Source organism: Brachyistius frenatus, unplaced genomic scaffold, assembly GCF_029030835.1.
Source record: "Brachyistius frenatus isolate BFR_SWC_R1_liver_20210118 unplaced genomic scaffold, ASM2903083v1 Contig_127, whole genome shotgun sequence".
NCBI lineage: Eukaryota > Metazoa > Chordata > Actinopteri > Embiotocidae > Brachyistius > Brachyistius frenatus.
Genome location: NW_027210726.1, coordinates 97180 through 124283, shown reverse-complemented (window position 1 = coordinate 124283; position 27104 = coordinate 97180). Strand labels below are relative to the sequence as shown.

The following is a 27104-nucleotide window of genomic DNA, read 5'->3' as shown; positions in this document are numbered from 1 at the left end:
GTTACAGAGCTCTCCTCTCACCCCCATTTCTCTCCTCTTCCTTCAACCAGTCGAGGCCGATGTTCTCCCACCCTGAGTGGTTCTGTCTGAAGTTTCCATCTGTTAAAAGACAGTTTTTCCGACCTGCTTCTCCCAGTTTTTCTCTCTATAATACTTTAAGGTCTCGACCATACAATATAAACACACACACACACACACACACACACACACACACACACACACACACACACACACACACACACACACACACACACACACACACATATAGTGCGCTAAGATACCTCTTCTCTGTCTTCTTTCTTTTTCCTTATTACTGTGTCTGCCTTCCAGACCGCTTGCTGACCTTTAACTTCCCTCAAAATATTCCATCTCTTTTAAAATTTTAAAACGACAGCTGATCAGAACTGATTCCGGGACTAGCTTACCCCACAAGTAAATTCTGAACTTGGCAAGAATGCCTTCCGGTACTTTTCACAATATAAATGGAATGAACATCAAATGACACTTGAAAGTCAGTTGGATGAATATATACTTTTCATTTTGAATAATTCATGTAGATGTGTCTGGTTATCTCTGAGGCTGTTTGTATGTGTTTGTGTGTGACAGACTTTGTTTTTGTGTGTCTCTTACCTGCGACATGTGTAGGGTCTGAAAGTAATAGACTTTCAAATGCCGGAATACCTGCGGGTGCTGGAGAGCGCCATCCAGTATGGGGATCCTGTTCTGATGCAGAATGTTCAGGAGGAATTGGACCCGTCTCTCAACCCAATTCTCAACAAGTCTCTGACTCGGATAGGTCTGCCGCACATGCGCGCACACTCACGTCTTCTGAAGTAGATCTTTGCCTAAATCTGAGGCCGTGCCTGAATACATTATGTGTATAGGTCTACATTTGTGTGTGCTTTTTTTTTTTCTTCTTCCAGGCGGCAGGCTGCTGTTGAAGCTGGGTGATAAAGAGATAGAATACAGTCCAGAGTTTCGGTTCTACATCACCACCAAGATGTCGAACCCCCACTACACACCAGAGATTTCCTCAAAGACCACCATCGTCAACTTTGCGGTCAAGGAGCAGGTGTGTGTGTGTGTGTGTGTGTGTGTGTGTGTGTGTGTGTGTGTGTGTGTGTGTGTGTGTGTGTGTGTGTGTGTGTGTGTGTGTGTGTGTGTGTGTGTGTGTGTGTGTGTGTGTGTGAAAGAATATATATGCATATCCTCATTTCTATGCTCGTGCGAGGGGTGGTCAAAAAGTTCAGAGACTGCAGAGCACAGTGAAGTACATGGAGCAGGGGGAAGCAAAAAACTTTGTGAATAACTATCCTTAGTTATTATTCAAACCTGTGTCAAACATGTACATGCAATTTTACTACGAATCTAAAACTTGAGCAAAGAGCACTCATTCAATTTTTTGAAGTTGATGGCAACCAATTCTGGCAAGTAGGTGTTGTTGAAGATGAGAAACTTACACATTTTCAACACGTAGTCAGCGGGCACATTGTCATGTTAAAGAACCAAAGTGCCGTCACGCCAAAGTCTATGTTGTTTCCACTCAATGTTTTATTCTCAGACGCCTCGGAACGCCACAGTAGAACTCGGTGTTGACAGTCAGACCCTCGGGGAAGAATTGGTTGCGCACAACCCCGCGAATGTCAAAGAAATTCCAGCTGTTTGTGCTCCTGATGCGTCTTCGTCCGCCTCGGGCATTGACTTTCTGCTCCTCTTGAAACACAAACATCTCACCCGCCTCATTGCTTCGTCGCAATTAGCACTCTGAAGCTTTTCAAGGGTCTCTGTTGCTGATTTCCAGAGTCTGACACAAAGTTAGATGTGCTCTCTAGGCTAAAGTCCATGTTGAAACCGCAAATGCACACGTACCAGTGGTCACAAAAATGCAGGTAACACAGGTGCTGATGTTAAACAAGTCACGTAACATGGAGGACTCGCTAACAAAGCTTACTATTACAATGCTGCACGGTGTTTGTGCGCTGCAGAATTTGGATCACACCATGTACAGTTTGAGAGCATATACTGCTGTTTGTACATGGGATTTATATCTGTGTAATTTTGTGTGTGTGTGTGTGTGTGTGTGTGTGTGTGTGTGTGTGTGTGTGTGTGTGTGTGTGTGTGTGTGTGTGTGTGTGTGTGTGTGTGTGTGCGTGTGTGTGTGGGTCTGGAAGCCCAGCTACTGGGAATTGTGGTGCGTAAGGAGCGTCCCGAGCTGGAAGAACAGAAGGACTCTTTGGTGATCAGCATTGCGTCTGGAAAGAGAAGCCTGCAGGACCTGGAGGACGAGATCCTCAGGTTGTCTAGCCGACTGTTTCAGACTCAGTGACCTTCAACCTTTTTCATAGATATTTTCTTCTCACACTGAAATGTCATTGAGTGAACAATCCGATCTTTTATAAATATTAGCCATAATACTATTAATACTCATTCTAATAGTAATAGTAATTGCATTTTCTGTTGTCCTGGTAGTGTAAATACCATTTCAAGTAGTAGTAGCGATAGGACCAAGACCTACCTGTCAAAATTCCTCAGAGTGGCAACTGCTGTTAGTCACTTAAACGCACCTCAGCAACAAGTAATGCACAGATGAGCCAACGATCAACAGTTTACCCAACATTAAATCTCATCTATGGAAGCAGCTCTTAGCAGCATCTTAGACCACAAGTAGTAAATATTAACATAACGAGAAGCACCGCGGCAGACACTTTCAACACCTGCTGTACCTGTCTGCAGTGTACTGGTCATGTTTCCTCACATAAACGGGAACGATTTTTGGAAACTCCCGTTAATCAACTTATCAGTTGTCACACAGGAGCAGGTAGTGGTAATGGCTTATTAACAACATTGTAACAAAGCAACCGAGTTGATCATCACAGTTCCTCTTCACACTGCAACAGTCCATGTTTTAACATTCTTATCAAAGGAAGTTATTGTTTCAAGTAGTCCATAGATGAAACGCAAATCTATTTGAAGTCTCAAAGTTTTCTTTTTATTTCAAATATTGATATTTGGAAGACATAGAGACAGCTTTCAGCGCAGGATTTTCCAAATATTCCTCCCAAAAAAGACTTATTGTTATTTACTATGCACATGATTGACTTATTCCTAAAACCTATGCTGTTTCGAACTTTCAGTTTTGAAGTATGTCAGCCCTTATGCATCTGTGATTTTCCTTATTCTGTTATGCTTCGTAGGCAGTCAGGGAGTGTTTTGTCTGATTTATCTGTATTGTGTTTTCTCATGTTGTATGTGTACGTCCACCAGACTGCTGAATGAGGCGACTGGCTCACTGTTGGACGATGTGCAGCTGGTAAACACCCTGCAGACATCCAAAGTGACAGCCACTGAAGTTTCAGAGCAGCTGGAGAGCAGTGAAGAGACGGAGCTCAAGATCGACTCTGCTAGAGAGGTCAGGGCTCGGGGTGAAAGGACAGAGGAAGGGGGGGATTTGTTTCTTTATTTTTGACGAAATACTTGGTAGTAAATTATAATAAACACAATCATTGGTTGTAATCCTAATCTTTACGTCGTGTAAATTATAAGGAGCTATATCTGTTTTTGGTTTGTGTAATGTAACTCAACCCTTCCCATTGTAGCGATTCCTTTTCAGGACCAAGACATGTTGGTTATTAAAACATGAACTGCCACCATTTTTTAAAAGGTTGGCGAGTTCGGCACATTCATTGGGATGCTGCCTAGTGCTAACAATGATTAAAATGGATGCAGCATTGTTGTGCTTCAATTGTGGTACATCAAATTAGAGTTACAGATGTAAAAAATTTTTAGAAGAGCTTCAATTGTGTCATTGCTCTAATTTTTCTGTCTATTTGAATTTTGAGTCGGTGGGAATAAATATAGTTCAGGGTTTAAAGGGTTAAAGTATTCTCTCTTTACAGGCGTATCGCGCATGTGCCCAGCGAGCCTCCATTCTCTTCTTCATTCTGAATGACATGGGCCGCATTGACCCCATGTATCAGTTCTCTCTGGATGCCTACATTAACCTGTTCAACCTCAGCATAGCAAAGAGCAAGCGCAGCCAGAAGCTGGAGGAGAGGATTCAAAACCTCAACGAATACCACACATACGCCGTGTACAGGTAAGACTCATCAAGGGGCTCTTTTCTCCGCTCACGTCTCTTTGCATGTCATCATTTATTTCTAAGACAGTGGGCCATTTTTATAAGGTAAAAATGGGCACTTTCATATGTTAAAAAACTGAAATAGATATACCGGACTGATTATTTGTACATGTGTGTCTTTTATACAGATGTCAATGTCCTAACTTTTCAGTTGAGTGTGTCTCTCTAATGTAGTGTGATCTTCTGCAGTTACACCTGTCGTGGTCTGTTTGAGGTCCACAAGCTGCTCTTCAGCTTCCAGATGTGTGCCAAAATCTTGGAGATGGATGGCGATCTCAACATGGATGAGTATAACTTCTTCCTACGAGGAGGACTTGTAAGAAACACAAGAACACGCACAAACATTTTCTTTTTGACTTATCTAATTTAAGATAATTCAACAGGACAGATGCTCTATTTTTAAAGGCTTTACACCAATCATTAACTCTCTGCACCAGTGAATTCCTCAATAGCCCTGACACAACCTGATGCTGTATGATTGATATGTGGGATGCTTTTGCCTATTTATCGATACACGAATTCAACGAGTGGCTAATTGATTGGTGTGTTTCTAGGTACTTGATAAAAAGGATCAGATTGATAACCCATGCAGCAGTTGGTTGGCAGACTCCAGCTGGGACAACATCACAGAGCTGACTAAGCTGCCCACATTCTTTGGCTTGAGCGCCTCATTTGAAAAGTACCCTCAAGACTGGCACCTTTGGTTCACCAGCTCTGAGCCAGAGAACGCCACGTTACCGGGTCTGTATGTGTTTTAGGAAGCAGCTTGTTCTTTTTGTTTGGTACTTTGTTAACAAAAAAAAAGTGAAGTACTCCCCTGAGATGACATTGTGATTGTAGAGAACGTATTATTACCTTGAAACTCTTTTTCTGTCTTCTTCTGTGTGCACACATTATACCTCCAGTCATGATGAATATGTGTCCTTCTGACATTTCTGACTTATTGGCTGGTTCACAGAGGGGATAAAAGAGAGTGAGTGAGTGAGTGAGTGAGTGAGTGAGTGAGTGAGTGAGTGAGTGAGTGAGTGAGTGAGTGAGTGAGTGAGTGAGTGAGTGAGTGAGTGAGTGAGTGAGTGAGTGAGTGAGTGGGAGGGAGGCAGGGAGGGGGGAGTGAGTGAGTGAGTGAGTGTGTGTGTGTGTGTGTGTGTGTGTGTGTGTGTGTGTGTGTGTGTGTGTGTGTGTGTGTGTGTGTGTGTGTGTGTGTGTGTGTGTGTGTGTGTGTGTGTTCTTTTGGTACATATTTCATTTGTGGGAATTAGATCTGACAAAGTTCAGCTGTGTAATGAATATGATAACAGGAAGAGTTTGCCACACAGCCCCTCTCGCTCAGGCTGCTAAAGCATTCTCGTTCCCTAAATTTCTCTCTGCCTCATTGTATCCTTTGTTCACTCCCCTTTGCACTTCTTTTTCTCCGTTTGTTTTTTTTTATCATCCATATCATGGCAATCTTACATCTCCCCTTCTCATTTCCACACTGCCCTCTTTTCACCCCTGATTTACCCTTTCTATCTGTTTTTCTTCCTTGTAGGTGATTGGGAAAAGAAAATTGATGAGCTCCAGAAGATGCTGATAGTGCGCTGTCTGCGTCAGGACCGTGTCTCTTACTGCGTTACCTCCTTCATAGTGAAACACCTCGGCTCTCACTTTGTGGAGCCGCCTGTTCTCGACATGAAGAAAGTGAGTGTCAGCTGTTATCCACTTAATCCCTGTTGGTTCTTCTGTCTTGAGTATTAGCTTTGAAGGTTTGAATTCAAATGAAAAAAAGTCTCTTATAATATAATTTGTGTAATTCAATTTTATTTTAGCTCACTTGAAAATTCAATCTCACTAAATCCCATTGCAGTTACTATTACTATGAGATGTCAAGTGAGGGTTTTTTTTTTTTTTTTTTTGGCTTAGCCATTGTCACTCTCTTTCTCCTTTTTTGCTGACTGTACTCTCTCTGTCTTCCTCCCAGGTTGTAAAGGAATCCACCAGCGCTACTCCTCTGATCTTTGTTCTGTCTCCTGGAGTAGACCCCACAGGAGCTCTGCTGCAGCTGGCTGAGACCTCTGGCATGAGCAAGAACTTCCATGCTCTCTCTCTGGGCCAGGGACAGGCCCCCATTGCCAAGAGCATGATCGAGGAGGGCATCAAGGACGGTACGAGACCACTTGCTCTGTCTCTTTGGTCTCAAATTCTTACTGTTTCTTGGCAGGATTTTTATCCCCACAGCTTTTTATTTAAGTTTCAAAAGTCTTGTGGGCTTGTACAAAGTCCTTGAATCGTGGCTTTCCTCTTTTTAATGGTCACCACAAGAGTATCCAAACACTCAAATACAATCAGACATGACATACAAAATCTTAATAAATAGTACCAGCTTACTTCAATACCTTTTCTCTGCCCAGGTCATTGGGTGTTCCTTGCCAACTGTCACCTCTCTCTTTCGTGGATGCCTGAGCTGGACAGGCTGATTAAGGAGCTGCAGGTGCAGATTCCCCACCCAAACTTCAGACTCTGGCTCAGCTCTTCACCACACCCTGAATTCCCCATTACCATCCTGCAGGCTGGCATCAAGATGACCACCGAACCACCAAAGGTCCATGTGCTCACATACACTTGTGTCTCCGCAGGCATATACATGTATTGAGGTTTATTTGTCTACTTATATCTTACAGCTAGACATACATCCTACATGTAACCCTCCGTAGCGTTAACACTGCCCAACCTGTCGTCCTCAGGGTGTGAAAGCCAACTTGAAGCGCCTGTACCAGCTGGTGACGGAGAATCAGTTCAACCGCTGCTCAAAACCCGTCTTGTACAGGAGGCTCCTCTTCTCCCTCTGCTTTTTCCACAGCATCCTGCTGGAAAGGAAGAAGTTTCTGCAGATGGGCTGGAACATTGTCTACGGCTTCAACGACTCTGACTTTGAGGTCAGAGCCTCATCTGATACAGAAAGAAACAGTGACAGCTATTAAAGAGCAGAGCGACGACTGTTTAGTTTAGTCCAGTGAACATGCAGCTGCTGAATGATGCCAAGGATGATCGTGTGTGGTGTATGTTTTTGTTGACAATACTCTGCTCTAAAATATCAATATAGACTTAACTCAGTCAGAAAAGAAATATTGTACTCTGTCAGAGTGAGGGCCATTTAGACCAATGTATAATGACAACCTAGTTAGTTTATCCATATAGCATAATGCTCCATGGTGCCAGACAACAATAACAGCAACAATCAACAGTAAAGTGCAACAAAATGCAAGTGACATAACTGTCATATAACAAGGATCTAGTTATATTGTGTGAGACTGAATCTCACTTATTGCAGTTGTCTTTACTGTTTTAGTCAGCATGCTGCAGCAGAGACTTTTTATCTGCTGTGGCAGTGCTGTCCTCTATTTCATAGCCAGCCTGTTAAAATCCTCCCCAGGTCAGTGAGAGTCTGCTCCACCTGTACCTGGATGAGTACGAGGAGGTTCCCTGGGATGCGCTGAAGTACCTCATCGCTGGGGTCAACTATGGTGGTCATGTCACTGATGACTGGGACAGGCGTCTGCTAATCACATACATCAATGACTACTTCTGTGACGCTGCCATAAGCCAGCCTTACTTCCAGTAAGTCGTTGTAACACATTTTTCCTGTCAAATGTTAGTATGGTAGAGCCAGTGCCAGCACTACACCGGTCAGCCAGAACATTAAAACTACTGACAGGTGAAGCAGTAAGTGTAATGCAATGGACCAGCAATAAATGCACTGGATCATACTGAGAGGTGTGCCTAATTATTTTTTTTATCAAGCCATTTTAAATAAATAAGAGAAACTGAATATGGGGACACATCTCAGTTCATCTGCTCTGTGAATCACAATCTCCAAAATAAGCAATAAGATAAATCAAAACCTCTCTCAATCACACTGGTTTAAAAATTAGCATTATAATCCTTATGAAAGGAAGAGTAATTGCTGATTTGTTGTATTTTATTTTGTACTTCGCCTGTCAGTGGTTTTCATGTTGTAGCTTTTTTTTTTCTTTTTTTTTAACAAGAGCATGTTTTCTTAAAGGTTCAGTCTTTAAATGCATGCTGCGCCCTTTAAAATATATTTTTGTTCCACTGTGGAAGCAAATTGTGGCTTTCTAAAGCACCTTGCTGGCTTCCTGCAGAGTGCTAGCACCACCAAGTGGACAGTCAGATTATTACCATTTAAGAAATACAGAACACACTACACTGAATTTGAACACTGTCAAGAACTTTTAAGTCTAAGCTTCTTTTTCTTTTTTTTTATACTTGCACAAATCCTGAGTCCACGCTCTTCATTTTAAACAAACAACTGCCAAATGTAAATGTTTGTATTGTATGGGGTTTGTATTGCTGCACTTGCATTATTTCACTGAATTTCATTCGATGAGATGAAAATAATCTGTACAGGGAAATTGGGTCATGGGCCATTGCACTGGCAGGGAATAAAATTGAGAGAACAATAGAGCTATTCCTGCTTGCTGATGGGAATGATACAAGTAAAAGAAAGATACTTTTTGACAGCATCACAGGTTAGATTTTACATCACTAGCTGTTTATATTCAAGTTCAAATGTGCCCATGTTTATTGTTACCTATTCACAATGTCAAATTTCCTTTTTCAGAGAAACAAAATATCCACATTCATGTTCTTATGTGTTATTTTCTCATTTGGCATGATTGCACTCTGGTGTTGAGAAATACAATTAGACAGAACCTCACTCACTTTTTATCCCCTTTTATCGTTCAGGTTATCATCCTCAACCTTCTATTACATCCCCCGTGACGGTCCCCAGTCCTTTTACAAGGACTATATCACAAATCTGCCATCCACAGAGCTCCCCGAAGTGTTTGGCCAGCACGCTAATGCCGACATTGCAAGTCAGATCGCCGAGACGAGGACGTTGTTTGACACCCTGCTCTCCCTGCAGCCCCAGGTCACCAGCACCACCACAGCGGGGCCCAGCAGAGAAGACAAGGTGAGTCCTAAGCAAGCTGGGCGAATTTTTTTCACCGTTTTTTTTTTCCCCCTTCAAATCTACATATCAAGACTCTTTGTGGGATTCAATTGGAGGCTACAGCCATGTTGGGAGCATATGCTCAATAACTGTTTAAGATTACATCTAGAGAATAAAATTAAACAGGAGAGAAAACAATTAAGAACACATTCTGTAATATCCCACGCTACAGCTCAGTCCCATGTCTGCATGGTCTGTTAGGAATACCACCACACTGAGCATATATTTAGGTAATCGTGGATTCATGGTTTTGATTGAACAGGCATCTAATAAAGTCCAACCTGTCTGTCAGCTTTCTCTCTTATCTCCTTAGAAAAGGCTTTCGGCTCACAGTCATCACAAAACAGAACACTCAGATCACGACTATGAAGCCAGTCAAACAGGCTGAAGGAAAAAACGACAAGTTTTTACAACTACAAGGTGGCTTGATTTATCTCCCACAGCATGGCTCTGTTCTCGGTCTTGTCTATAAAATAACAGTCCCAACCTATGGCATTTATGGTTGTTCTCAACGAGCTTATCAGTATAGATAGCGTGAATACTAATTAACGTTTCAAAATGGTAGCCTGGGTGGATAGAAATCTCTCTGTTTAGTGACGAGTTATTAATTCATTCTCTGGAACAGAGTAGTTGTGATACACGTGACGCATTTTCTGGGGGGAAAAAAACATTTTGAAAAATTGTATGTGAAATGTAAATAAAGCTATTGAGGGCTGCACTCATCTGCAGCTTGAAATGAACCAAATGATTTTCATGCATGTAAACCCGGCAGTCGTACTGCAGTCTGTTGGTACTGAAGTCAGAGAAACACCTGGTGGCAAAAAAACATCCACATCTTGATATGAAGCGCACGGGTGTATTGCTCATCTCCAGCACTCAATAGTTTGGTTTTCCTCATATGTGTTGTACATATTTGGCATTGTCATGGCTGTAGTGTCAGTATAGAACCGTATTTTGACAAACCAGTTAACAATCAGAGCTCGAAAAAGCTCTCTGCATGAAGTCAGACAGCCATATTACTCTGATTTTATTCCAGCAACGCTGAAAGAGTCATCAGTGTCATAGGTATCGCTGACTTTGTGGAGGCCTCAGCAGCTTCCTTTGGGTGCTTCAGAACAGAATCTTTTTGTTGCTATTTGGGCTTAATACTGACCTTTTATTTATAACAAATGTTCCTTTAGTTGTTGACAAAGTGTTCTCTCAGTGCGAGACAAAGGTCACAACACTCTTTTATATTCCACATTACTTTGATATTACCGTTATAAAACGACTCCCACGTGCTGATCCCAGTCAGATGCCACTGTAGCATATTGTCTGATCTGATTATATTGAATCACCTGTATATAGAATGTTTGGCATTCAGGCTAAGATATCACTGTTTTGTTTTTGAAAGTTTAGAATCCTGCCTCAAAGTAGTCGTAGTAGTTCTGTTTGCTTTAAATGCTTTGACAGTGCAGACAAATATATGTAAATCTCATCATCCGGCTCTTTTTTTTTTTTTTTTTTTTAATTGCCTCTTGTGGTTGTTGGAGTAAGTTGATTTGTCACTTTTGCTTTGTTACATTTGGTCTGTGTTTTTAGGTATTAGAGCTGTTGGCAGAAATTCGTGGGAAGATCCCACCGTTGATTAACTACGAAGACACCCGGTCCCACCTCCAGCACGACCCTTCACCTCACAATGTGGTCTTGCTGCAAGAGATCCAGAATTACAACTCTCTGCTGGACACCATCACGTATGAACTCTGTGTGTGTGTGTGTGTGTGTGTGTGTGTGTGTGTGTGTGTGTGTGTGTGTGTGTGTGTGTGTGTGTGTGTGTGTGTGTGTGTGTGTGTGTGTGTGTGCGTGCATGTCTTTCTTATCTGATCACTGGAGGTAGTGCATCTTTATGTGTGTTACTACAGTTTTAAATGAGGTGGTGTATCATACGGAGGAATAAACAGGCTTGCTTTTAGCAGATTCGCAGCAGAAGAATGACACTTTATCATCAATAAATAACTCATATTTCAGCGTGATGCTCACACAAATGCTTTCTCTCTGGTGTTTTGTTGCTCTTGCTGATGCAGGTTCTGCAGCTTTTTGAATAGAGATAATAGAGATTTAAAGAGCAATAAGCACAGGGAATTTATTATTTGGATCTTACAGGTAGAGAATGATGTAACTGCATGTTTGTTTGTTTTTTGAGACCATTACACACTATGGGCTGCTAACGTCTTGGCACTTATACGATTCAGATGAAGCCAAAAATTAAAATCAACATTGCTTTTTTTTTGTTTTTGTTTTTTTGACAAAAACATTTATAAAACAATGCTTTTTATTATTTTTGATGATTTCACAGCAGAAAATAGTTCAAGATAAAAGTCCAAGGTCTGGCAGAGAGTTCAGTCCTTTAAATGAATGAATTACACCTGGTGTTCTATAGTCTCTGCTTGTTAGCACCTCGAGGTGTGCATTGAAGGGTTGAGGATATTACCATATAGATGCACAAACCCATTTCAGGTTACTTATACCTGTATGCTCTAGTGCATAGTAATTTCAACAGAAGTAGTGACTGCTAAACTCCTCCGATGAAAAGGGGGGGTGACTAATTTTGCTGCTGTTGCCACTTGTCGCTGTAACTGTGTATGTTTGTGTTCCAGTTCATCCCTGGTGGAGCTAGAGAAGGGGATCAAAGGCTTAGTGGTGATGTCATCCAGCATGGAGGAGAGCTTCCACTGCATATATGACGCCCGTGTGCCACCGCTGTGGGAGAAGGTGCGAACACACATAGACCACCCACAAATACCTGCATCCACACAGACCACCCACAAATACCTGCATCCACAGACCATCCACAAATACCTGCATCATCCTAAATCCTCCTTAAATATGAGGTTCTACAAAAAGGTCACAAAACGTAACACAAATACAATTCAGTACCTGAATTTACTTCCACCGGTCGTCTTTTCTCAGCTGCTTAAAGTTTCCTCTCACCACTTATAACAAAGAAATGCACTTGCACATATTCTCTTTTTATCTGACTTCATAAAGTTTGCAGACACAGACTTGAACGAAGAAGTGCTGCAAGGATCAATAATATCGAGACAGCCGCTCACTGGAGAATCTAGTTGACATGACATTTAATAAGACAGGACAAATAAGATTGTGCTGACTCAGGATTATAACCATAAAAGAGTGCTTTAAAAAGAACGTAGCAGAGCATGCAAGATTCAAGGTAAACAGTGAAGCAAATGGAGCTTTCATTGGTTTGACTGTTCTGTATAATCAAGTGCTGACCAAGCATTTCTGTATGAGGGTCACAGATAATGTTTCAATACCAACAGACCACCATGTTTATTTTTCCAAGACTTTGTCTGTCTTCATTTTCATCTCTGCACTTCTTCTCTGCAACAGCTACGATAGATCTCCATGGTGCGCTGCCACTTGGCACCATTCACATGTCCAGTCGGGGCGTCTTGCATATTGATCTTTGCGATTGTTATCTGATCAACACTCTATTCAATCTATTCTTCTGCCTCCAGTCAGTAAAACGGCTGCAGGCCCGACTCTGGGCTCACTCACTGCTCTGTTATTAAAGGTGTATTTATCCATCACTCTGCCTGGTTACACAGACACACGCTTATTGTTCTGGTCTGTCCAACCGCAGACACACACACACACACACACACACACACACACACACACACACACACACACACACACACACACACACACACACAGTGACGGGGCTCTGGCACCGTTCCAGCTGTGATCCTGTACGAGCGCTCCACTCTGGCTTCATTATCACTGGACCTCTCTTTACAGTGGGGAGAGAACACAGGGTGCTGGCAGCCTGGGTCAAGGGGCTTGAAAAGATTCTGGCTACAACTTAGTGTGTGTGTGTGTGTGTGTGTGTGTGTGTGTGTGTGTGTGTGTGTGTGTGTGTGTGTGTGTGTGTGTGTGTGTGTGTGTGTGTGTGTGTGTCATTCAGGGCAGTTTGTGTTTCTATCCAAGTGTCTGATTCTGTCCTCGTTATGAGCCGTGCATGAACGCATGCATGCAGATGTGTGTGTGTGTGTGTACTGTATGTAAGTGTGTTTATTTGTGAGTGGCTGTTCATCAGGTGGAGCATACCTCGGCCCTCAGTGGCTGAACAAAGCCCGTGTCTGTGGACTAATCGCAGTGTAATAAGCAAAGTAAACCTTCCAAGGCCTGCTCCACTTTCCTAAAAAGACCCTGAGCTCATTGTGCTCTCGCCTGCGGCTTATTACTGCTGGATGTGCTGAATGTGTGTGTGTGTGTGTGTGTGTGTGTGTGTGTGTGTGTGTGTGTGTGTGTGTGTGTGTGTGTGTGTGTGTGTGTGTGTGTGTGTGTGTGTGTGTGTGTGTGTGTGTGTGTGTGTGTGTGTGTGTGTGTGTGTGTGTGTGTGTATCTATTTCCTTTTATAGGAGTATTGGATAGCTATTAGCGCTGCTGCCTCCAGTTGACCGTCTCTATTCTACCGACCGCTTGTAAACTCGACAACTCTCTCTTTTTTTTTTTCTTTCTATTTCTGGCTTCTATCCATCTCTCAGTCTTTTCATATTCAGCCTGTCTTGCTCTCTTTCTCTTTTTTGTGTTCTCTAGTTTACTCATTGTCTCCTTCATGTCTCTCTGCCTATTTCTTATTCCTTTTAAATGATCCAGTATTACTCTCCGTTCTGCTCTCCTCTTCCTCTCTGTGTCTTCATGCCTCATCTGGTCCAAGCAGCAACAGCAGCCCCTCATAGGCTCTCTGTCCTGCTTATTTATCCCTCCATCCCTTCATCCCTCTCTTCTCCGCCCCTCCTTGGCATGGCAGCCTGTCATTAGTTCTGAGCTCACAGACTCATGGCTTTAATTTTGGCCTGCCTGCCTCTCTGTCTCCAGCCATTTTGTATCTGGTTTCTTCACAAGGTTCTGCCTAAATGTGAGTGTGCGCGTGCGTGTCTGTGTTTCTGAATCTGTTTGATGGTTGTATGGGAATATACAGTATATCTAAACACGGCATCCACTCTAGGAATCTATAAGACTGTATCTTTCAAAGTTTGGTCTTTTGGCAGATTTATGGCCGCTTGAGGACTAATGAGGAACGGTGAATTGTTAAATGGCACCAAAGAGTTCCTGTTTCACAGACAAATAGCTGAGTCGTGTTTATATTAGCTTGCTTTTATTTATATTGTTTGTAAACAAAATGTATGCCACGTTATAAGCCAAAGGCCATTTTTAAAGCAAGTAGCAGTTATGACATGTTTTTGATCTGCATCCACTATTTTCACCATCAATTTATTCCAAAACTGCAGAGAAGAGAGAGCAACTACGTGCCTCTTCTTTGAAATGCCAACATAGAACATCTGTTTTTGATGTATTGTAGAAACAGTGATTAATTCATTATACAATTGCTTGTATATAATTGATTATCGATTCCTGTGACTCTTCCTTAAGCAACAACAAATCAGCCAGAGAAAGCTCAAGTTGAAGAAGTGCCTCAGGAGCCAAACTGCTGCTGAGGACCTGTGTTGCATATCATCTCCACATCTCGCACTTGTGTTTTCTATCTGCTTCTTCACTGTACAAAAAAGGCATAAATAACAACATATATACAGGACATGCGGTACATGATTATAACTATGTTCACACCTCACTTGTGAGTTTTCACTGTTCTGAAACACCATCCCCTTTTTGTGTGCTGAAAAGACCTTCATCAACACTCGATGCAGCTGCACTGTACTGAACTTCTTCACATTAAGAGTGGCTGCCAACAGCTGGAAGCATGAAATGACTAGATTGGCCGTCCCCCTCTCTCTCTCTCTCTGTCTCTGTCTCTGTCCACTAGACGTTCCCCTCACTGAAGCCCCTGGCAGCATGGACCAGGGATCTTGGCCAGCGAGTCGATCAGTTTGCACGCTGGGCAGAGACGACCCAACCCCCCATCTTGTTCTGGCTGTCCGGCTTCACCCTTCCCAACGGTTTCCTCACCGCCACGCTGCAGTCCTACGCTCGACAACACAACGTGAGAGCGCACACGAGCACATGCACGCAGAGACAGTTACGTAATTCTGTTCAATTTGTGATTGATGGCCACACAGTTCGGAGTTTTCTCCTCTGGGTTTTTGAAAGGCTTTCATAGACCCAACCCTGTTAATTATGTGATTCTACAACTGAAGATTGAATTTCACAGCACATGAAAGCACTTGGGACACACAGGTTTTTAGAAACACACTGCAGTCAGTCCCTGTGGGACTTTGGCCAATGCAACCTGCTAAACACTCTCTGGAGCTCTTTAGAGCACATACGTCAGTCTCAGCCTCTCACAACCACAACAACAGCGCTTGTACGTGGAGAAACTGGAGCAATGTCACAGCTGCATTTATACATTCTGTACTTATCAGTCATACTGTTTAAAATGGTTACTCTAATGCAACTTTATTTAATAGAAATGTCCTTGTTGAATGTTTAGACTATTGAATGTCATCCAGTTCACATTGTGTGTTCTTGCAGATATCAGTGGACACGCTGTCCTGGGAGTTTATAGTCTCCACTGTGGATGACAGCGTCCTCCGTTTCCCGCCCAAGGTGACTTCCCGGACACACATTTATATTTCCATAGAGATTGCCATAAACCTGCCATCAGACCGCTTTTTCTGAGCCATTAGCTTTCAGCTGTCATTGACATTTTTCACATTTTTCATTTGTACTTCCTAAAAAAAAAAATGATTTTCATTCAAAGCAGCGAGCTTCTCTCTCTTCCCATTCCACAAATCCACTCTCACTTGTTCATTTCTTTACAGAGCGCTTAAGAGATTTGAATTTGGTCTTACTGTTCTAAAATTTATTGTCATTGTAACATGCCATGTGATCTAACTCTTTTGTTTCTGTAAGAGCCCCTCTGTGCTTCCTCTCCTTTTACTCCAAAACCAATGCACACTTCTACTCCTTCCTGTCCTTTGTGCTCCTTCCCTCTTGTTTCTTTTTAGCTCTTTGACTCTTTTTCCTTCAGTCCAAAATCATCTTTTCTCTCTCAACCCTCACCCCGTCCTCCTCACCATTCTTCACCTTGACCCCCTCGTTTTTCCTGTCCTCTCTCTCCTCTTATCCCAAACATCTTTTCCTTTGAACATTTTTTTCCCCCTTCTCCTCCTTTATTCTCTCTTTCATGACCTACTGCTTCCCACTCTACTTTCTGTTGCCTGTTTTTCCTTTCCTTCTTTCTAACCTCTCTCCTCTTGCTTCCTCTTTGCCTTTTTCCTCTCTCCTCTATTCGTCTTTCCCCCTACACACCCCTCCCTTCTGTATTGTTTTCAGTCCTCCCTTCTCAGTTTCATTACCTAATTGGCATCACAGTTTGTCATAAATAGTTTTTTGGTTTTTTTCAAAACTGTACACAAAAAGTCACCTCCAAGTGAGTGTTTTTATCTCTCTCCTTACCCATCCCTGTTTAACCCCCTCCCCCTGTTTGTCTGCTCATTCTGCGTCCTCCCCCTCCAGGATGGAGTATTTATCAGAGGTTTGTACCTGGAGGGGGCTGGTTGGGACATGAGGAACACCTGTCTGCTGGAAGCTGAGCCCATGCAGATGGTCTGTCCCATACCCACCATCCACTTCAGACCCGTAGAGAAACGCAAGAAGACGGCCAAGAGTGAGTTGTTTGGGACTTTCACTAACTTTCTTTCCATTTTCTTGTCTTTGTTTTTAAAAAAAAAAATTCAAATTTATTTCTGGTGCAATTTTGTAGAATTTCAAATAATTCATCTTTGGTTTCTGTTTTTTTGCTGTTTGTGTCATGGCACGTAGTTTTACTGACTCAGCTCTGTGTCCTTTGTGTGTGTGTGTGTGTGTGTGTGTGTGTGTGTGTGTGTGTGTGTGTGTGTGTGTGTGTGTGTGTGTGTGTGTGTGTGTGTGTGTGTGTGTGTGTGTGTGTGTGTGTGTGTGTGTGTGTGTGTGTAGGTATTTACCTGTGTCCGTGTTACTACTTCCCGGTGCGTGCTGGCAGGGCAGGCCAAGCGTCTTTCGTGGTCAGTGTTGAGCTCAAATCCGGAGCTATGAGTCCGGACCACTGGATCAAGAGAGGGACTGCTCTCCTCATGAGCCTCAACAACTAAAGGCCTCCACAAACACACTCACCTTCGCTTCAAACACTTTGTTTCTAGTGAGCTCTTTATTGCTCTACATGCAGTTTATACTTTTTTTTTTTGTATTTATTTGTGACCTTCAAGTTTTAAAGGGGTCAAAGCTACAACACGCAGCAAATTCTATTTATTTTTTTCCAAAGCTGTTATTTCTCGAATGTATTTCTTTCTATAAAGTGGGTTTTTACACCTGGAGCTTAACAAGAGTTCGTCTTTGACACTTTGAGGTTGTTCCGACAGCTCTGGTGGGTCTCTTTCTCTTCTCTTTCTTTTTGGCCTCCTTTCACTGCTGTTAGCTGATTATGCACTCTTCTCCACAGACCGGCATCAGTCTTTCCATGCTGACCCCCTTTTACCCTGCTTAGACAGACACTAACACACACACTCACTCTCACACACACACACACACGCGCGCGCGCGCACTGGGAATAATCTCCTACTGTGAAGTGTTGTGTTTTACTGGAAACTTGCAGACTTTGTAACATCTGGATCAAGTGACTGCTTGGTCATAGACAGTGAGAGGTTGAATGTGTGTTAGTAATCTGATGAGCTGTTACTCTTTGTCATCTAATTTGTGTGTGAGCAAAACAGATTTGACAAAGCACTTATATAAAAACAGTACAGAGCTATAAAAAAAATATGTACAACATGTGTGCTAAATAACATGAATGGAAAGAATGTTTCAGTTTTGGAAAAGACTGAATATGGAAAGAAAAAGTAAGTAAACCCTTTAGAATGATCTACCTTTATGTATAAGTGATACGGTCAGATTTTAGTTTGAGTTACAATTAGGCTCTTTCACAATCAACTTAACTAATAACACAGAGATCATTCTATTGTTCTAGTCAATATTAGATCTTTCAAATGTTCACAGTGTAGGTTGTAAAAAAGTATGTGAAGCCCGAGGGAAATACCTTAACAACGGCTTAGTGGAGTTTGGAGTTAACAAAGCGGGAGTCAAATCAGTCAAGCGAGTTCGAGCTGATTTGAATTTAAAAAAAAAAAAAAAAACACTCAAACATTGAGTTTCCTTCGCTACGGAGGAAATGTCAGAAGAGTTGCACTCCAAAATTGCTGATTACACATTGTTGTGATTGTGAGGGCGCTGAGTTAAGATGACTCCAACAGCACAATATAGTCAGCGAGGGGGGAAAAAAAAAAAAGAAGCAGATTAACACTGAAGGCTTAATAGAATCATTGGAGCTGGTTAACATTTCTTTGCATCAAACATGGTTTCCAGAGCAGGCACCATGGATGAAGGTTATTGCCCCCCCCTCTTGTCTCCCCAAAAAGAGGGGACAAAAACCTGTGATCATTAATACCTTTAAATATAAAAGTAAATTTACTACAGAATTAAAAAAAAAAAAAAAAAGTTTCTTAAATCGACTTTTTTGGAGTGACCCGGTCAGAGCCCACGTGGATAGAGATGCCTTTGAATGACCGTAACAAAGCTGCTAACACCAGACATCCTGAGAATAGAGCTGAGCTGCAGCAGCCCCGTGAGGAATAGTGGTCCAAAATTCCTCCTGAACATTATGCAAGTCTGATCCACAGATCGTTTCAGGTTATTACTGCCAAAGTAGGTTTGACCAGTCAGTGGATTCCAGATTAAGATTAAGATTTGGTTGACTTTTCCCACCAGCACTACAAATTTGTAATGGATCTGTTCAGTTAAGACTCAAAAGACTGTGTCTTATGAGCTTAAGCGCACTGCAATCGTCTTTACTTGTGACTCAGTTGAAGATCAGATCATATTTTATGACTGGTAAAAACGAGGTAATTCCATGAGGTTTACAAACTTTCCACTGAATATTTCCACCATAACATGCTCATCATATATCACTTCCTAGCTTTGCACATTTATTGATCAGACAGTCGGAGAAGTACAAAATCAATTCAAAACTTTATTTGGATGATTTCCTGTCACTGGTAATTTTACATTTTTAAACCAAAGAAAAATATTCGAATTTTGTAAAAATTTGATTTGTCCTTGGTTTTGCAAACTCGGATACACAAAAACGTGCACGCAGTAAGACACGCACACAGCAAAGCACGCATGCAAACAACGCAGTTAATCAAGGTGAGGTAAAGAATAATTTCATGCTAATATGCCTTTCTCCCGGGCTGAAAGGGAGAACAGAGGGAGGCAGTGACTGAAGGAAGAAATGAACCCTTTCAAACAAATGAATTCTAATGAAGCTTCACAGGCGAGACGTTTGGAGTCGGTCAGCGTTGTGAGAGAGAGAAGGCCCGGACTTCCCCACTGGAAAGGACTCAGACCAAACTCCTGAAAGGGAGGGAGAGAAAAACAAGAGAAGGACCCTGGAGAAAGTGAGCTGGGAGGGAAGAATGATCTAGTAATGAGAGAGGAGGAGGAGGAGGAGGAGGAGGAGGTGGGGGGGGAGGGGAGGGGGAGTTCAAGGTTGTATTCAGACTTAAGGATTGTCCCCCTGAAAGACCAAACACGGACTTCCTTGGGGTTTAAGAGCCTCTTTATCAGACCCAGGTCTCTCTCTGTGTGTGTGTGTGTGTGTGTGTGTGTGTGTGTGTGTGTGTGTGTGTGTGTGTGTGTGTGTGTGTGTGTGTGTGTGTGTGTGTGTGTGTGTGTGTGTGTGTGCGTGTGTGTGCGTGTGCGTGCGCGAACACACACTGGTGGTCTCTGGGTGGGTGGGTGGATTGGGAGAGGTGGGGGGGGAGGCAAAAGGTTGAATTCAAATTCAAATTGGCTTATTCTCTGGCCAGGTTGTAACAAATATCAGACTTCGGAGGTGTTTTTATGAATAGAAACTTCAGCTGAAAGAACTTAAAATGTAAATGCGGTGTGGGACTATTTCATATATATATTCAGTCCTCCTTGTAAACTGGATGTGTGTTTCAGGAACAGAAACATCCTCTGCTGACGTTATTTTCTAAAGAGGCGTTTCTTCTCTTTGATGTGTGAATCCCGAGTTTGGCGTGTAAAGGACCAACAAAAACTTCTCTTCATACCGTAGTGCCCCTTTTTGAAAACTTTTAGAGGACACGCAAGGAGAACTGTCTAATCACATTACGCAGTCTCCCCTTGAACATATTAGTTGAATTAAACCGAGTCTGCATGTGGAGACCCCCTGACAACACCTCAAGCACCTCCTGGGAGCCATCTGAATCTCATCTGGCCTCGATGGCTTGCCTTGTGCTTTAATTTGATTTCCCAGCATGCTTTTGCCCTAGTTTTTCCGTTTCTTGGGAAGTGTCAGGCACCTGACAAAATTACCAGACATCTCCAAAGCACAACTTTAGATTCCTCAAGTGGCTGTCCCCCTTTAGTACAGTAACTACCTCCAACTGAGAGCTTGACTCTTGAACTGAGCAGTTGTGAGGGGGGAAACCTGGGGCCCGCTCGCTCTCCATTGAACAGTAGTTAATAATGGAATTTGGACAAGTTGTACAGTGTGTTTGCCAGTGACTACGGAGGCGGGGCAGTTAGTGTCCGAGACTCTTCCACTGAAAATAAACCTGCATGAGGGAAGAGAGAGAAGGAGAGAGAAAGGGAGAGGAGGGAGGGAGGAGGAGGAGGAGAAAGGGAAAAGAGCCTTTCAACGGGGACAGAAGGTAAAGAGTCTCCGTTTCAATGGAATAAAAACTGCGCAATTTCTTTAAGGACTCCCTACTCGGATCGCGGCGGATCCTTCCTCTCGGTGAAATCATTCTCAGTTGTGTTTTTTTTTTTTTGGGGGGGGGGGGGGGTGATTCGGGAATCCGCGGCCACTGCAAACCCCCGCGCTGTCTTGGAGGCTCCGGCAGCGGCAAGCTTGCGAATTTTTTTTAAATTTTTTTTTTTTTTTACCAGATGGTCTTCAGAGGAGGAAAAAAGAGCTGTGCAATCATTTCACAGAGGCGATGTGGCTGTGCAGAGATGCAACATGAGTGATGGGTCTATATCCGTCATGCCTTGCCCATGGGCGAAACACATCCACATGATTCCCCGCCCGGACTGTGATCTATGCGTGTGCGCTGCTACCTCCGTGTCGACGTTTTCCCCTAAACGCGTTGTGGATGTTGAATGGGGTTTTCATGTTATTTGGGAGAGGGCTTTCTTTTCTTTTTTTTTTTTTTTTTTTTTTTTTTTAGGCGGCTGCGTCATGGCTCGGAGAGGAGATGGGCTGCTGTGCAGATTCCCCGCTTACTCCACTGTTTTACCAGCCGCACCTCCCCAGCAGATTTTTTTTGTTTGGATGGCACATTAAAGGTAAGCAGACTACGTACTGTATCAGACATGCTGGCATGTGAGGCTGTGCAGACTGTGTTACCTAATTGTGACAGGGGAACCAATGAGACTCCGTGGAAAACAAGCTGAACTACAGTATCCTCTTCCTGTAATACATCTTAAAGGACACGATACATCGCAGCAGATATATGAGCCACCGTAAGAACATTTGTATCACTGTTAGAGCCGATTGTGAGTCTATAAAGTCTGGATTTTGCAGAGCAGAAACACGGATGGCTTCATTACCGTGGTGATTTTTTTTTTTTTTTTTTTTTTTCACAAGGGGCTGATGTGAATGTATTAGGCCTGTGTAGTTGCCAATACAGCAGTGGACTAACTTTAAGTGGATATGGGATCATAAGTTTCAATCCTGCTGCAGTTTTAATGCTGTTGCTGACAGCTGTTCGTGTGCTTCCCCCTCAGACTCATGTTGAAACTGAAGTTGGTGATGTCACGTTTTCTCCGGTAAAGGAAGGAATAGTTTTACGGGAAGGCAGGTCTGGTATCGCTGATGTCGCAATCGCCTTGTGTTGATCTCGGCTCCACACGTTTATTAAGGCGCACGGAAAAGGCGATCGATCGTGTCCGTGGGTGTGATCTGCACAACGTGTGACCGGGATATGTGGCTCGTTGGCGGGTTGAACGGCGGCGATGCGAATGAAATGCGGGCTCGCTGCTTGTTGGGAGGAAGGAGTGTCGCATTTTCTTTCTGAAATGTCATGTGGTGAAGTTGTGGCGGGTTCTCTACTATTTCCAGGAAGAGCGTTTGAATTTTCTTCCCCTGGATTTTTTTTTTTTTTTTTTTTTTTTCCTGTCTCCACCCCTCTTCTCGCTGTTCATGGAGCATTTCGGGCATTTTACCACTGGATGGCGGCCCAGGACAGTGGATCGGTCCGACTGTGCATTACACCTAACTTCAGATGTTTAGACTAACTCGACGTTTATAGATGGTGGACAAATGGATGTGTGGCGTCAAATTCATCCTGTCAAAGTTTATGAATCCATTTGATTCCTATCAAACTTTGATTTGAAGTATTATTACTGGCTGTCATGGAGTGCATTCAGTCTTCTGCGGAAGTTATTGCTGCAGCCGAGCGACGCAGGCCCCGGTACTTCAGTCTATGTCAGTGTAAATTGTATGAAATGAATTCTGTAGAGACAAAACCGACCCCGAGTATGTGCTGACAAAGCCATATGAATTAGAGATCTCCTGGAATAAAGTTACAATGAGGACGTTTTCGTCAGTGGTGTCTATGACGACGTCTGCTGGGCATCTGCTGGGGACGCGCTGCGTAACTGTGGCACATGGAAACCTGTTTGGCACGTTAGCATCTTGAGTGTCTTAACATTGCTGTCAAATTCAATGTTAAAGTGACGAAGTTAAGTCAACTTTATTGTGTCAGTTAGAATAATAAGTAGGCTATACATATTTGCGTGTGCAGTTGATGGACTGATGTCCCACGATGACACGCAACTCCCGAGAGCTACTCACAGCTGCAGCAAATGAAAAGTAATTGTGGGCATTGCTCGGAGAGCATTAGGACGGCGAACTAAACGGAAATAAACGATAAAGAAATATACATATTGGGATGTATTTCAGCTTCCAGTATACAGATTTAGTCATTTTACTTTAGTGAGTTTGGTACCAGTAAAACTCCCGAGTCCTCCGGAGGGCCGACCCACGTCGTGTCAACTTTTAACGGTAAAGTGGCGACATGTATTTCCTGCACTAGCTCCATACTGTCAGGGTAGTGTCACAGCACAGCAACTATTTACATTTGAGCAGAAGTGCGTCTGCACAGGTAGATAGCCTCGGTCATCTTTGTCCTAATCAACAACAGACCTCGATAAGTTCTGTTTAAATTAATAGTTGAGCAGGTCTATGTCTGGTGGACAGAGGGACACACACACAGGTACATTCATACAAGCTGTGCTGGAGGTCAAGCTCAACCTCGTGTTGTTGTTGTTGTTGTCGTTTTAGGGGTTGCACTGGCTTCAACAGTAATGACCATGCTGGACTGAAACAGACAGTTCGTCGACATTAAATACGCGCTGTATTTTGGCTTTTTTTTTGCTGTGCAACCACTCTGCAGCCAAGACAGTTACAGGATAGTGTGGTGGGAATTCTTTGCCGGCCTGGATGCCCTGGTCCCTTCCACACTACATGCAGTCATCATAATCATACGCAGAGTCTTTGGAGTCCGATGCAATGCGGGTTTATTGAAAATAAAAGGTTTTGCAACTCGGGCTGAACTACCAATAACTTTATTTTAAGCTGGTTAAGGTCTGGACGTTATCCTTGGGGTTCCACGTCTGCTGTCATGTCATGTGTCCTGAGACAATGGGTTTTATCTAACATTCACAGTTTTGAGACCATCTGACATTCAGTAAGCAACATGTTATTTGATTTTCTGCTACCTGTCGCTGTCTCATGATTGACATAACAGTCCAGCTACTCTCAGTTTATACACTGTGTACTCTAGTGTTACACAAATCAATACTCATTGATTAAAGCATTCAAATTTAAGATGCAATCAATAACTTAAGTGGTGAGTACCAAAAAAAGTACACCACAATAGTGTGAAGATATGTGACTCTGGATTGATACTGGCAACTGTTATTTCACGCAGTCATACATGTGCACTGTATAATTAATACATGCCCAGTTTCCCCCCCCCCCCCCACCCATCCACATCTGGGTTGTTTAATGACTTCAAAGAATATATATTACTGGTCTTTTACTCTTCATCTAAACTTTCAATATGATGGAGGTAAATTAAGAGGCTGTAAAGGTTTTCGCCTAGAATAACTTTATCTTCATACACTCGAGTTTCTATCACCAAATGCCTCCACACTACTGTTAAAAATTCGTTTTATTACCTGTGCACATTGCTGACGTGCAGGAGTGTGTTTTCACCTCTAGATGGCGATATACTCACAGTCCAACCCTGGTGTGTTCACGTGCTTTATGAACAGCAGCTCCGTTTCTCAGTGAAGTAAAGGCAGTCTGTGTTCTCTGAGTGTATGTGATTGTCAAATCATCAGAATCTGACCAGGAAATAATACTCTGTTGTCCAAGTTTCATTGGATTGCAGATGTACGTGACAGACATACTCTGTAAATACTTTTTAATTTTTTTAAATGTATTATCTAATTGGTAAATTTCTTTGTTTCCCATTCAGAGAAGGAGTGAGGAACATGGCCAAACATTACTGTGCTGTGTTTGAAGAACCGCCAGCACCTGACTGAAGTGAACTGTCTGACTACCTGCTGTCCTGTAGGCAAACAAATGAACAGCACAGCTTGTCAAGATGGTCTGCACAGTGCGGGGATAGGAAATGCTTCTGCCATCCTATAGTGATGGTAAGATGGGAGTAGCCAACTCATATTTGAATGCATGATCATTTTATTTTATACGCAGCTGTAAGTCATTCTTCTGTAAAGTTACAATAATGTCCACAGTGGTGTATTTTTTGTGTGTTTAAAAACCAGCCACTGTTATTTTTTTCCTTTTGTTGACTATAAAGCCCATAGTTATCACCTGGAATTTATTTCTCATATTTTTTTTTAAAATTTGATCACAAAGTCAAGACAAGTAACATTTACATATATTTTTGAAAAACTGTTGCTGCCTCTGTGCTGTTTTGCATCACTTGTATCGACGACCCTGCCTGGTCTTCCCAATGAAGACAGCAGATTAATTGGACTGATCCATATCTGGCCCATTTTTTACATACTGACATGTTTTTTCTTGCAGGGACCACATCTGCATGTGGCTGCAAGCAAGCACCCACCTGCTCAGGTAAGACCTTTGACCTTTTATCTCATCAGTTTGACCAGCCTGAACAAGGTCTGCAGTGACAAATGGGATGTATTTGACTTGACTGTTTATCCCTGTTGGGAAGTCTGCCTCTCCTGTTTCGGTGGATTTGTTTGTCTTATTGCGGAACAATGAAATACTCAAATAGCTTGTGTGTTGAAACTGCTAACCAATGGGTGCAGTATGTTCATGTGATACTGTGTACAGTTTTAAAGCAGAGTGAGACATATGAAGCCCTGTTGATCAGATCCTTGTAGAAGTTTCTGTCTGAATTATCTTTGCTGCTACAGAAGAGAAAAACATACAGGGATGATTTGTGTCTCCTTTTCCCCTGAAAGGATGAAAAGTTACTGTATTTGCATTTATACGACTTTTTCCTCACCTCAGTTGGGGCACACTTATGGATGGACTGCAGCCCCAGCATTCATCTTAGCCGCCGATGCAGCAGGCCGGGTCTGCATATAGGCTGCTGCTTTTAAAGCCTAGTTTGTGTTGGGTGTATAGACACAAGCTCTTAACTACAGTAGCACCCTACATGCGCTTAACCAATGGCGATGTAAGAGACGATGTGTTTTTAGGCCTGAAACAAGTTGTGTCAGCTACATTTAGTGAATGTTTTCTACATTTAAAAAGTTTTATTTTCTATTGCCTGTGGTCTTGTAGCTGGTTCTGGCCATCTTTCTGCCTCATTGAGTATTATGAGGCATAAACCAGTCTTAGTTTGTTTTTTTGTGTGTTTGTAATGTAATGGATGTCAAGCTGCCACACTGCTTTTGTGCATTCTGTGGTTGTAGAAACTTCCCATCTTATAAAAGTTTTGCGGTTGGTTAAATTCATGACTTATTCAAGTTTAATTGTTTAAAATTAGACCTCGACTTGTTGTGGATTTGAGGCTCATTCTGTTTTCGAAAGGGTGCTACTGAATGGATTGGGGCCAGAGCCACAAACACATTTCTGTTTTACAAATCCAACACCTTTACGTAGGTGTGCAGGCACCTCACCTGGCACCAGCTCTGGTTCATTTTCAAGCACACAGTCCTTAAACACTCTCTGACATACATGTCACCCCCCCCTCCCCCCCCCACACACACACACTCTCTTCTCACTCACTCTTTTGATCTGCCGCTCAGGGACAAAGACACACACTCTTTGTGGCGCTGCTGTCTCCCAGGACCCCGCCAAGTCTCACACACCTGGGGCTGTTCGTCTCTGAGCCAGCTCAGCTTTATTACATACATTTACACCTGGCTGCTGTCAATCCGACTCATTACACACATGAGTGCACGTGCAAATAAACATACAATCCTGCTGAAGACCAAGAAGACAGCCGCCATTATGCTTGTAGATGGTTACACATGATCACACATACACACCGTATATATTGAGGACAGTTTGGCTGCGAGGTTCTCCAGTAAGAAAGCATGTTGAGAGGAAGGATTACTCAAAAAAAATAAGACCGACATCAGAGTGATGTCATGGATACTATAAGTCCGAGAGGAAGTTCAAACTGTGCTGAACAAGGAAATGCAGTTTATGAATGATTGCTTTTGTTACAGAACTAAATCATAACAGCAGAAGTCTTGTATACGTTCTGGCACTGTAAACAGGTTGTGGTTTGTTGCATGGAGCAGACACTACATGCACCGAGTCAGAAGTGCAATAATGTGTGACAACCACAAGTTCAGAGGGCTTCTGTTGAATAACTTTTTAGTAATTTCATTGATCAGGATCTGAGAACTCAGGGCGATAATGCTGCACAGAAAATC

The 27104-nt window shown here is 42.7% G+C and overlaps 2 protein-coding genes across 2 annotated transcripts in view; both read left to right on the top strand.

Annotated features, from left to right (window-relative positions):
- dnah2 (dynein, axonemal, heavy chain 2) overlaps positions 1-17478 on the top strand; it is a 63036-nt gene extending 45558 nt beyond the window's left edge. The window contains exons 70-88 of the mRNA XM_069714173.1: positions 646-796; positions 924-1082; positions 2172-2295; positions 3265-3409; positions 3897-4096; positions 4328-4454; positions 4693-4879; positions 5667-5815; positions 6096-6279; positions 6526-6716; positions 6859-7050; positions 7548-7732; positions 8882-9110; positions 10731-10882; positions 11786-11900; positions 14980-15156; positions 15645-15719; positions 16632-16782; positions 17091-17478. Coding sequence (XP_069570274.1) covers positions 646-796; positions 924-1082; positions 2172-2295; positions 3265-3409; positions 3897-4096; positions 4328-4454; positions 4693-4879; positions 5667-5815; positions 6096-6279; positions 6526-6716; positions 6859-7050; positions 7548-7732; positions 8882-9110; positions 10731-10882; positions 11786-11900; positions 14980-15156; positions 15645-15719; positions 16632-16782; positions 17091-17245 — 3048 coding nt within the window. The 3' untranslated portion in view covers positions 17246-17478. The remainder of the gene's footprint in view (positions 1-645; positions 797-923; positions 1083-2171; positions 2296-3264; positions 3410-3896; positions 4097-4327; positions 4455-4692; positions 4880-5666; positions 5816-6095; positions 6280-6525; positions 6717-6858; positions 7051-7547; positions 7733-8881; positions 9111-10730; positions 10883-11785; positions 11901-14979; positions 15157-15644; positions 15720-16631; positions 16783-17090) is intronic.
- A 3899-nt stretch (positions 17479-21377) lies between these two features.
- Positions 21378-27104, top strand: part of kdm6ba (lysine (K)-specific demethylase 6B, a) — a 101551-nt gene continuing 95824 nt past the window's right edge. The window contains 3 exon segments of the mRNA XM_069714158.1: positions 21378-21500; positions 24701-24881; positions 25276-25320. The gene's annotated coding sequence lies outside the window, so the exon portion shown is untranslated.